General features: G+C 47.6%; 1 protein-coding gene across 1 annotated transcript; it reads left to right on the top strand.

Annotated features, from left to right (window-relative positions):
* The first annotated feature begins 71 nt into the window (after positions 1–71).
* SNRPD3 (small nuclear ribonucleoprotein D3 polypeptide) lies at positions 72–10,772 on the top strand. The gene is made up of 4 exons (XM_007196326.3): positions 72–225; positions 1,597–1,740; positions 8,593–8,785; positions 10,542–10,772. The coding sequence occupies exons 2-4, from the start codon at positions 1,615–1,617 to the stop codon at positions 10,601–10,603; spliced, it is 381 nt and encodes a 126-aa protein (XP_007196388.1). The 5' UTR covers positions 72–225; positions 1,597–1,614; the 3' UTR covers positions 10,604–10,772.
* The last annotated feature ends 1,654 nt before the right edge of the window (positions 10,773–12,426 follow it).

Below are 12,426 nucleotides of genomic sequence, written 5' to 3'. Positions count from 1 at the left end.
CCGGAACTATTATACCAGAGCCCAAGTTTCCCAGCCGGCGGGGTGAGGAGGAAGCGGACGCGAGACTGCGCCCGCCACTAGGAAAAGGAAGGGGGCGGGCCCTGCGCGAGGCATCTTGGGAACGCGTGGTATTCTGGGAGCGTGGGAGCCGCCATTCACTCGCTTCACGCCTTCGCAGTCGCAAGAGACACCTCTGCACCAGAAAGGAAGAGGAGACCGGAACCGGTGAGGAGAGGCCGGGGGCGGGCGAGGGTAGGCCGAGGTACCCGCGAGGGGCCGGGGGCTGGAGGAGGACTCGCTGCCGGGAAGCTTTGCGGTGCTCGGGGAGGGAGAAGAGCGGGAAGCTCGGCCACACAAACATGAGCGTCGCCTCACTAGCGCCTGGGAGTGAGTTCGTTAGCTTTTCCCCAAAGTACATGCTCTTCAGCTTCTATACCTCTCCAGGCCAGTGTTTTTTGAATCATCCAGGTAATGGTCTTGAGATCATTTCTGGCTGATTGCCTCCTTCCCCCAAATTCTACCTGGGTGATCCTTTTCAAAGCCCTTTGCATCTCTGCCTCCATCCCCCTTTCAGACACTGGTCCCCTCATGCTTTCTACACTGTACACAAGTTTTTATCAAGTTTCCCTGCTTCTAAATCGTGTTCGATTCATCTTGTAAGTGCGGATGCCTTTCCATCGGATAATTCCTATACTGCCGTGGATCCCCCACTGCGTTCAGCATAAAATCTACACTCCTAAGTCTTTCCCAACCTCTCCTGTTCCTTTTCCTCTCTTGACCACACAAGATGTGCCCATTTTGGAACAGAAAAAGTCCACTGCTTTTCCTTTTTAATTAGGTCAAGTCAGTCTCTTGCCCTGATTATGTTTTTCCTCCAAGATAAGCATTTCCTGCTTGTAGCACATTGTCACTTTGTGAACACTTTGCTGTTTTCTCTTTAGCCTTGATGGTGAAGTAAGTGGAGGGTCAGAGAGCACTTAATGGGTTGAATTAAATGCACAGCCTCTTCTAGATTTGCCTGGATCTTTTGGTCTGTATCTGCACTGCTTAGTGCCCACTGCATTGGGCTCTTGAAACGTGGCTAATGTGACTGAGGGACTGAATTTTCTATTTTAATTTTATTTCATTTTAATTGAGTTTAATTTCAGTAGCTGCATGCAGACAGTGGCTACTGCCTTGGATAGCTCAGGTCTGTGTCATAGGTTCTCCAAGAGATGTTACCCACAACTGAGGGTTGACAAATATACATGCATTCCAACCTTCTCTTCTTCAACACACAGTATTGGGGAACACATAGTTATTTGATGAAAAATAAGCGATCTACAGTGAGAGGGAGATGGGAGGCACTTTTCAATCCCATTAGCTTTCCCTCTAGCCCCCCTATTCCTCCCCACCCACATCTTGCATGTGTTTGCCAGATAGGTCCTTCAAGCTAGGAGTTAAGCTACTTTTTTCTGTAAAAAAAAAAAAAATAACAAATGCACCTTTGGCATCTTTGCTAAGTTTTGTGTAGTTTCAGGCCTTGAGGGTGTGGTGTTTGCCACATGCCTTCTTGGGCTCTGAAAGGTGAACTAACTGTTGTCTTTTTCACTGTAGAACTCTCTTCCTGCCGAGATGTCTATTGGCGTACCGATTAAAGTCCTACATGAGGCTGAGGGTCACATTGTGACATGTGAGACAAACACTGGTGAGGTGTATCGAGGGAAGCTCATTGAAGCAGAGGACAACATGAACTGCCAGGTATCCTGCTTTGCACTTGAGGCTGTGGGGGAAGCTTGAGCCTGTGCCTTGGAGGACAGAAAGATGGTGGTTGGGGGTCTTTTTGAAGTTCTCATTCAGCAGTTATTTACCAAGTGCCTAATGTGTGCCAGGCACTGCTACAGGTACTGGGGATGTGAGTATAAATAAGAGCCATTTGGAAGTTTGGAATATTTAACTTTGTTCTTTGTGTCTCCCAATCCCATAATCATTTTCTCCCATATTTTGGGGACCTGTTTAAGAAAAGTGACACTACCTTCAAGAGAACCATCGGGTTCGGGGCCACTGTTCATTACCCCCATATGTTTGCATAGTGCTTTGCAGTTAGCAGAATCCTCCGCTCACATATTGTGTTTATTTGCCATTTTTCTTGGGGGAGGCATCTCGTTTGATTGCATTTATAGCAACTACCTTGTGAGGTAAGCAGGTTTGGTGATAGTTTTATCATCCATAAGATAGGAAGAATAGGGGACTTCCCTGGTGGTCCAGTAGTAAAGAATCCGCCTTACAATGCAGGGAACGTGGGTTCGATCCCTGGTCAGGGAACTAAGATACCACGTGCCATGGGGCAACTAAGCCTGAGCGCTACAACTACTGAGCTCACATGTCTAAACTAGAGCCCGTGTGCCGAAAACTACAGAGCTCACGTGCTCTGGAACCCGCGCACCACAACCAGAGAGAGGAAAGCCGCAACGAAAGATCCCGCATGCCGCAACTAAGACCCAACGCAGCCAGAGATAAATAAAATAAATAAATAATAAACCTTAAAAAAAAAAAAAGATAGGAAGAATAAGATTAAAGGACTCATCTACTGAACGTCACTCTGTTAATAAATGTTGGAGCCACTCCTTGATGTGGTGCCCTTCCCGTGGCACAGCATTGCTTTTTGCTAATAGTCACGTGGATTTGTATGGCATCGCTTTACAAAGTGTGTAACATAATTTCTCCTTAAGAGCTTGGACTTCGGAATCAGATGTGGCTTTGAATTCTGATTGACCTTGGGCATGTTGATCACCTCAGTTTTCTCATCTGTAAAATGAGAACAGAATTAGTTCTGCAAGAGATTGACTGGGAAAGCTAACAATAAAGGGTAAAGGAGAGGGAGCAGGAGAGCTTTCAGTCTGGGGTGCTGGTCTGACACTGGGGAAAGGAGAGGGGAAAGGAAGGAGGGTTGAGTAGGAAGAGCCTTAGACGGTAGTGTATCTCTGAGGAAGTCTCAGCCAGGCAAAGGAAGGTTTCTCATTGGAAGAGTCTAGCATAGGGCACAGGTGGCCTGGCGCTATACCCCCACTGTGGTTAGTCATTGGCTGGCAGCTTGACAAGAGAGTGGCTTCAGGGTGAATGCTGTGGTGGATCCCAGTCTGAGCAGTGCACTCCCAAGACTGCCACTGGGGTAACACCCCCACCCCAGGGATGTTCTGAAGATCAGATGAGTGTGTGTGGCAACTAGCTCAGCGCCTTGCACATTGTAAATGTCAACATATGGTACCTGTTGATATTTTCTAGGTGAGAAAACTGAAGGTCAGAGAGGTGAGGTGACTTACCCAAGGTCATGTTGCAGGACAGGTGTCCTAAGTATCCATTGTTTCACAGGGTTCATTGGTTTATTTGTGATTTCTCTGTAGCTTTGAGCATCCTCTTCCTGCCAGGTTGACCAGCTGGGGGTTCCCTCGTGTTTGGGGAAATAGACATCTGGTGACTGCAGGTTTCTCTCCTCGGTGTTAACGCCACAGAGGTGGGTGGGTGGGCTCTCTGTAGGTCTGGCAGAGCCAGGCCTCCTTTGCCTTCGTGAGGTATGGCTGTCATAGGTCCAGTCCTCTGACTGAAGGCATCCTCATCCATTTTAAGGTGCTTCAGTTTGGTAAGTAGAATGCAAGACTAGGATAGGGAATCTTCGTGTGTTTATTCAGCTGTTTATTTGGATAACTTTCTGAGTTTGCAAAGCTTCAGACTTCCCATCTGTAACGTGAAGGTAAGGTGTCTGACCGCGTGACCTTGGTGTTCTCTCTGATGGTAGCCAGTGTGAAGTAAAGCACACAGACCCTGTGATGGATCTGGAATCATTGCAGCCTGCCACCTGGTGTGACTTGTCATGAGCTTTGGACCTCCCTCACCCTCTGTTCCCTCCTTTCTAAATCAGGGATAAAAATAGCACCTCAAAAAAAAAAAAAAATAGCACCTCAGCCTCAGGACTGTAGTGCAGAATAAATGAGCCGTTGCATGTCAGATAGTGGGGGCCTGCCACCTCCTTCCACCTGTGTTAATCTGCTAGGGCTGCCATAACAGAGTCCCCTGCTGGGTGGCTTAAACAACAGAAATTTATTCTCAGGGTTCTGGAGGCTAGAAGTTCGAGATCAAGGTGTTGCAAGGTTGTTTCTTCTGAGGGCCGTGAGGGAAGGATCTATTCCAAGCCTCTCTCCTTGGCTTATAGATGGCTGTCTTCTTCCTTTATCTTCACGTGGTCTTCCCTCTGTGTGTGTCCATATCATAATCTCTTCTTACGAGGACATAAGTCATATTGGACTACGGCCCAGTTACCTCTGTAAAGATCCAGTCTTGAAATATAGTCACGTTGGTGGGGGCTAAGACTTCAATATATGAATTTGGGGGGTGGGTGCAATTCAGCCTGTTACCCTGCCCATGCCAAGATTCGAGGCCTCACGGTGTATAGCGAAACCTGGCGCATTGGATAGACCCCAGCAGGCTGTGGCGGAGCTGAGCCCGCTGTGGTGAGCACCCAGCACAGTTGACTCACGTGTCCCCAGGGTGGGAGACCAATGGTGCCTGCTGTTCTCCTTTCTTCCTAGTCCCAGTAAGTCTGCCCTTTGGGGATGAGAGTGTCCTCTTGGCTCTCTCTCTGCTTGTTCTTTGCTAGAGGGCAGCTGGAGTTCAGTGTTTGCCATTTGATGTTGGGTTTTAATAACATTTTCTATTATAAAAATGGTGTGGAGGACTTCCCTGGTGGCGCAGTGGTTAGGAATCTGCCTGCCAATGCAGGAGACACGGGTTCAAGCCCTGGTCCGGGAAGATCCCACATGCCGCGGAGCAACTAAGCCCATGTGCCACAACTACTGAGCCTGTGCTCTAGAGCCTGCGAGCCACAACTACTGAGCCCGTGTGCCTAGAGCCCGTGCTCCGCAACAAGAGAAGCCACCGCAGTGAGAAGCCCATGCCCCGCAACGAGGAGTAGCCCCCTCTCACCGCAACTAGAGAAAGCCCGCACGCAGCAACGAAGACCAATGCAGCCAAAAAATAAATAAATAAAATTTAAAAAAAAAAAAAGTTTTTGAGGAGGACCAAAGTGAATAGTTGTTTTTTCGTGGGAAATTATATGTGATTAAATTTTAAAAAATAGCTGGGCCAGCGGGGGGGCGGGGAATTTAAAAAAATATTTTTCTTACTTTAAAATGACAATCATGTGTTAAGCTTGTGATCATAAAGCACAGTAAATGTTATTTTTTAAAAAGAGAGTAAGGACCAAATCCAAAATTTCATTATCTTTAAAGTGACGTAATTCCTAGACGTTTTGGTGGGGGAAAAGTGATAGTTAATAGATTCTGCAGAAATGATGCTTTGGGGGCTTTGGCATGATCACCCCATCGGTGACAAGACTGTTTGAACTGTTTTCTTGGCTGTGGCATAATGGTCTGTGGAAAAATCTACCTAGATGTTTCTTCTGAGCTATTTGAGAGTGGATTGCAGTCATCATACTCCTTTATTGCATAATATGTTGTGTATATATGTGTATGTTTCCTCTTACTGTATCCATAGTACAGTTATTAATTCAGGAACTCCAAGATTGAGTCAGTACTTTAACCTGCAGTGTAACCAGTTTCTACAGGTGCACAGTGTGTCCTTTATGGCCGTGTAGTCCTCTCTGCCTCATTCCTGGGTTTAGTTGTCAACTCATTTGATGCTTCTTTGGTCTGGGACGGTTCCTCCAAGTTTGCTTTTCACACCATTGATGATTTTGAAGACTAGAGGCCAGTTATTTTGTTAGAATGTCCCTTGATTGGGGTTTCTCTGATGCTTCTTCCTAATTAGATTTGGGTTATGCTTTTATGGGCTGTTATTGTGTGATTTTTGCCTCCTCAGAGGGTCAGTCAGGCCTAAACACCTGTTTGCCCCTTGTTTGCAATGTTAACCTTGATCTTTTGGTTAAGGTGTTATGTGGTCTCTCCACTGTATGTTCCTTTTCCTTTTGTAACTAATGAGAATTTTGTGGGGAGGTTCTTTAAGTAAATACCTTGTGAGCATTCGGTTCCTCATTATTGTCCCATTCCTCAGCCCCTTTTAGCTTCCTGTGAAGATTCTTGCTTGAATCTTTTTACTATTACGGTTGCAAAGAATAATTTTTTTTCCTCCATCATTCTTTCTGTATTTATTGGGTCTGCTGCATGGAAGTGCCTTCCCTTAACCCCCCATTTATCCATTTATTTACTATCAATATACGCTCATACTGTCAATATGTTTTGTTAAGGGTGTTATAATCCGTTGCTGTCATTGTTTATTTTGATGTTCCAGTTATCCCAGATTTGACCAGTAGGAGCCTCTCAAGCTGACTCCTGTGTCTTTTGGTGTGTCCTGGTCATTTTGGGGGAGCACATCCCTACCTTCTGGTATAAGATGCTTGTTACAGGCTCATCTTTTACCTTCCCTAACCCAGCTCTGGAATCAGCCATTTCTTGAGGAGCCTTGCTTTCTTTTAGGTTGGGAGTAGAATTTAGAAACCAAATTCTAAATTCTACTGGGTGCTGTTAAGTATTTTAAAGTCTTAGTTTAACTTGTCAAACTAGGACCTGTCTCCAAATGGCTGTGTGCTTAATAGTGCCAGAAGGTTCTGTTCATTGCATGCACATTCTGTGCCAGGTACTATGCTGGGGTTTTACACACAATAGGTCCTTGAGTCATCACAGGACCTCTCTGAGGACAAGCTTCCAGATGCCCAGGGTGACCAAGCATGGAAGGAGCCGATCTAAACCCAAGTGTCTGACTCCCAAGTCTGTGAACTTGGCGACAGTCTCTAAAATGAGGCCTAGAGTAAGCCTGTTGGATCCCATTGCCTCTGAAAGCATCAAGCCCTCAGTTCTGACTGTCAGATTCCAGACAGGAAAATGAGGATGGTGGGACAGGGAGGGGGTGAACATCTGCTGGCTGCTCGTCGTGTGCCCCACAGCTGGGATGCTGTGACCGACTATCCTTGGCCACCCGGCACTCTCCATCCCGGCCCCAGACATGTGGGTAATGAGTACAGAGACGGTCTGTACTAAGATCTTCTCTCCCCAAAGTGTCATTGCAGTTGGGCACCTGGCTTATGCCATCTGTGTTTCATTGTGGCTGTTTGGGAGAGTTGAATGGATGGTGTGTTCCTGCCTGACTTTCATTTAAACCGAGTTCACGCAAGTTGCTGCCTTTAGCTCATGATGCGAGTACAGCTCGGGCTTGTTGACAAGCTGTGTACCCGGCAGAGGGATACACGGCACGGCCATTTCTCTGCTGGTGCCGTGGAGAGAGCGCGAGAGCAGCGGCCCGCCTGGTTCCTAGGCTGTAATAGGACTAGTGATGCTGGGCTCTTTCTTGCTTCAGCCCAGGTGGACACGTGCCATTTGTGAAAGCACTCAGTGTAAGTGTTGTTGATCTTCTGTAACAGCCTCTGTCAGGGATTCTCAGAGAGGGTTGGGGAGGCAGTGACAGAGGAGGGAGTGAGATGTACCAGGATGTGCTGGAGGGGAGGCGGTTTGGCAGCGGCAGGGCAGCCTTAGAGCGTGTTTGATCTTTCTGCCACTGGGCGCTCATGCAGAGGCCGCGGGGGCCAGTTAACACTTGAAGAAAAGAGCAAGTCAGGCTGAGGTGACAACAAGCAGTCAGAAATTGGGGAGCCAGCACACCTCTCTCCCATGTGGGCTTGACCCATTCTGAATAAATTGTAGTCCTTTTCCATGCAGAAGGCTGGTAAAATAAGCTGTTTTATCTGATAAACGTGGTGCCTGTTGAGATTGGCACTGGCAGGTTTGTGTCACGTTCCCACGCCCGACCTATCCTGGCTGGATTCTCCTCTAAGCCCCCCTCCATCCCCCACCCCCTGTCCCACGGTTCACGCATTCATCTGTCCGAAGTGCCGCCCTAGCCCTGTCCGCCCTGCCTCTGTCCACAAACTTGCACGGCCCCATAGTCTCTGAGGTGGCGACTCTGCCCTCAGTCCTAGTTCCCCTGCTCCATGTCCTGTCTGGTCTTTGTGCGAACTCTCGCCTCACACCTGTCCTGTATTCTGGGCCATTCGTGCAGGCACTGCCATCCCCACTTCTCAGTCCCTGTCACCCAAGCCAGAGGGGCTCTGTCTCACCTACTTGAGTGTGTTCCCTGGGAGGTCAGGGACCGCATCTGGTGCACACTCGTAACCCTCACGGCGCCTTTGCAGTCCGTGTGCTGGGCAGATGCGGGAGGGGACACAGGGTTTGGACAAGCAATTCTAAGCCATTTCAGTTAGTTTATCATGTGCTGGTGGGAGAGCGAGGATGGCAGAGTTGGGGCTCTGGGGGCCAGTCCAGGCATTTGAATCAGGAGTCCCTGCCTTCTGGCTGTTGGATCTTGGACAAGTGCATTAGTTTTTTTATCTTTAAAAATGGGAAATCTCATACTGTTAGGGCCATCTCTGTGAAGTGCTGAGCACAGTCCCTGGCGCACACAGTAGGCCCTCTGGAGTTCCCCCAGCTTTATTTAGTGATGTGAGTTTCTGCATTTCTGGACTCCCCTCCTTGCCAAGGCTTGTCTCACATACCCTGCTCTCCACTGGTGCTGTTGGCCTTTACTCATGAGCCGGTGGTTCCCTTCCAGATGTCCAACATCACAGTCACATACAGAGATGGCCGAGTGGCACAGCTGGAGCAGGTGTACATCCGTGGCAGCAAGATCCGCTTTCTGATTTTGCCTGACATGCTGAAAAACGCACCCATGTTAAAGAGCATGAAAAATAAAAACCAAGGCTCGGGGGCCGGTCGGGGAAAGGCTGCTATTCTGAAGGCCCAAGGTAGGTGCTCCTCGTGCACTGTTTGGGACATGTGGGTGTGTCGTGTACCTTTTAGAAATGCCCTGTTATTGCTGGGGCATGGGGGTGGACCTGACCTGAGCCATTTCCATACCCACTGCCACCCCTTTTCCCTTCAGTCTTGGGGGATCCAAGTACCCTGCCTTCTCTGTCTGCCTCACCTGATCCCATTCACAGGAGTTATGCAAAATCCAAAGTGGCTCCTTAGAAAGAAGATGGGGACTTAAATGAAAGAGTAGATAAGTCTCCTATAATGACTCTCTAGGAGGCCCTTTGTTTTCAGAAATTCTGGGGTGTCTGGGGGAAGCTTGCCCTGGTCTAGTTTGCTGAGTAGAGGCACTGTGGTATTGATTAGCTGACTCCTAAAGCAATGGGATAATAGTTCCTCTTGAGGCTGGGGATGTCTACTGATACGCAACATAAATAAGGGAAATGGGGGGGGCATCCACTTTCAGATAAGAAGTAAGCAGATTTGAGCCATCTTTACCCATTAAAGGGGGCTGACTTAATTTTCAAAACTTCTTACATTTGAAAATAAGTCCTTCCTTTACCACTTTCCAAAAGTGGGACTAGCCTTTTCCCAGTGACTTGGTCTGACCTCTTTTCTTGGTTAGCCCAACCAGAGTTTTGTATGTGGGTCCTGAAAAGTTCTGCCATGTTGATTAGCTAAGAAAGCAAATGCAGTCGCTAGGAACCGTCTTAGTATTTATTGGTAAAAGGCTTTGCAGTGCAGGAAGGTCACTGGCGTCTCTGTCAGTATCTTTAGCTGCAGTACATATGCTGAGTTTAAAGACAGTAGAGTAACCCTTTAAAATGCCCTCCAGAAAAACTGATCAGAGAATCTCCTTGCCCTTCCTGGAAGAGAGATAGTTGTGGGGAGATGGGACCAAAGCTCTGGACCTTTGTCCTGGAGAAGGAACGATTTTCAGAAGTTCCAGCTTTGTGCTACAGCTGTTGTTCTCTCTGCTTCCTCAAGGAAGGCTGCCCTCGTTGTCACTGTGTAACGATACCATCTTCTCTAGCAAAGGGAGGAGCCCAGTGGTCGTGCACTAGAAGGCGCTTGGCAGTGAGTCTGCCTCGGCCCGCTGACCTCTGCCTGAGCCACTGTGCCTGCGCCAGCCCCAGGATCTGTAAGAGGAGAGGGGTGAGGCTCCAGTTAGTAGCCATCAGGATATTTTCACCTGTTCTTCAAAGCCACTGGTTTTCTAGAACCTTTGGGTCACAGAGAACAGCAGTCTTTATGTGGGGAGTGGTTTTGGTTTTTTCCCCCCATTCCAAAATATTTCACACCTGCAGAAAAGCTTGAAGAATAATAAAACCCCTCACCCAGATTTAATAGATATTAACATTTAACATCTGTTTGTTTCAGAATTTTAAGTGTGAATTAAATGCATCTGTCGTGTTTTATTAGCTCACCCTGGGCCAGCTCTGAGAAGTCATCTTTTCTATGGTTCCCAGACTGGGTCCCCAAACCACCTTTGCCACAAGGCCTTGCCTCTGGTGGGGAACAGTGCTGGGCTGGAAGGCAGGAGTCCAGGGCCTCTCCAGCTCTGATGCCAGGCACCTGCCCCGCCCAGGGTCTCTGTTTCCCCCGTGAAATGTGACGGGGTGAGCGTGGTGCTGGACCGGGTGGCCTTTCAGGCCCCTTCCTGGGCCATGTCCTGGGTCTCTGGCTGCTCTATGATATGAGTCCTTACTGACCTGGCCTTGTCCTTTCTCTTCCCCACCTTTCTTTCAGTGGCCGCAAGAGGGAGAGGACGTGGAATGGGGCGTGGAAACATCTTCCAGAAGCGAAGATAAATTTATCTGTTGGACAGAACTTTGCCCTTATTTTTTTCTTTTAGGTTATCTGGGTCAGGGGGTGCGTGCGTATGTATATGTCCTAGGTTATCTTTTGACATCTTTTTCTTTAGATCTGGGTAAATGTTAAACTAAATAAATGTGGGTTTTTTTCTTTTTGAGAATATAAGGACTGTGTGTTCATTTTGTAGTTTTTTTTGTGTGTATGTTTGCTTTGGCAGCAGGTTAAACTTTCACACCCTGGGAGATGCCCTGCATTTTTCCAGTTTGAAGTAGCATAGTTACTGATAAGAGCGTAAGCTGCTGTTCCAGGCCAGTTGCTGGTTAAGCCCTTGGAACAACTCCGAGGGTGCACAGATTGCCTCGTTTGTCGGCACGGACATTCATGCAACACTTTGTTCAGGCAGCCTTTGTGGGCGCACCATCAGTTCAGCTTGAACAACACAACACACGTGGTCATGGTCTGTGAAAAAAACCTAATACTGTGACCTTGTAGCCTGGAAACCCCAGTGACTCAGCATTTAGCAAAAGTAATCCAATATTAAAAGGTAATTCAGGGCTTCCCTGGTGGCACAGTGGTTACAAATCTGCCTGCTAACATAGGGGACACAGGTTCCATCCCTGGTCCAGAAAGATCCCACATGCCGCGGAGCAACTAAGCCCGTGTGCCACAACTACTGAACCTGCACTCTAGAGTCCGTGTGCTACAACTACTGAAGTCTGCGCGGCTAGAGCCCGTGCTCTGCAACAAGAGAAGCCACCACAATTAGAAGCCCGTGCACCGCAATGAAGAGAAAACCCCGCTCGCCGCAACTAAAGAAAGCCTGCGCACAGCAATGAAGACCCAACACAACCAAAGCCAAATTAATTAATTAATTTTTAAGAAATGATCCTGATGTGTCAGGACTTTAAAAAATAAAGGTAATTCAGAGAGTCCTAGTGGCTGCTGTACTGGCTTCATAAGCAGTTTTGTGGTGATTCAGGGGACAGGTTCTTGTGCGTTTATCAGAGTATCTCAGCATGGACTGGCACAGCTGCAGCTCTTAATGCAGCGAAGGTAACTAAAGAGCACAGGGTGTGCAAAGTGAATAGCTGACAAAAGCACAGAAATTGGGAAAGCAACCTGGAGAAGTCAGACACTGAAGAGAGGTCTTGCAGGGATTCCGTGAAGGATGAGCTACAGCAAAAACTATTGAGGAAAAGGGATTAATTATCGGCCCTTAGAATGTTGCTCATTGAACAGATGGTTCAAGTACTGGAGGGAGAGGAAGAACCTAGATCAGGCAGAGATTTTTTATTTTTATTGGAGTATAATTGCTTTACAGTGTTGTGTTTCTGCTGTAGAACAAAGTGAATAAGCTATATCCCCTCCCTGTTGAGCCTCCCTCCCACCCCCACACCCCATCCCGCCCCTCTAGGTCATCACAGAGCACCGAGCTGAGCTCCCTGTGCTATACAGCAGGTTCCCACTAGCTATTTTACACATGGTAGTGTATATATGTCAGTGCTACTCTCTCAATTCGCCCCACCCTCTGTGTCCACAAGTCCGTTCTCAATGTCCGCGTCTCTTTTCCTGCCCTGCAAATAGGTTCATCAGTACCATTTTTCTAGATTCCATATGTATGTGTTAATAAACGGTATATTTTTTTTCTCTTTCTTACTTCACTCTGTATGACAGACTCTAGGTTCATCCACATCACTGTAAATGACCTAATTTCGTTCCTTTTTATGGCTGAGTAATATTCCATTGTATATATGTACCACATCTTCTTTATCCATTCATCTGCTGATGGACATTTAGGTTGCTTCCATGTCATGGCTAT

Source organism: Balaenoptera acutorostrata, chromosome 13, assembly GCF_949987535.1.
Source record: "Balaenoptera acutorostrata chromosome 13, mBalAcu1.1, whole genome shotgun sequence".
NCBI lineage: Eukaryota > Metazoa > Chordata > Mammalia > Artiodactyla > Balaenopteridae > Balaenoptera > Balaenoptera acutorostrata.
Note: the sequence above shows the minus strand (reverse complement) of the source record. Positions and strands in the feature narration are given on the sequence as shown.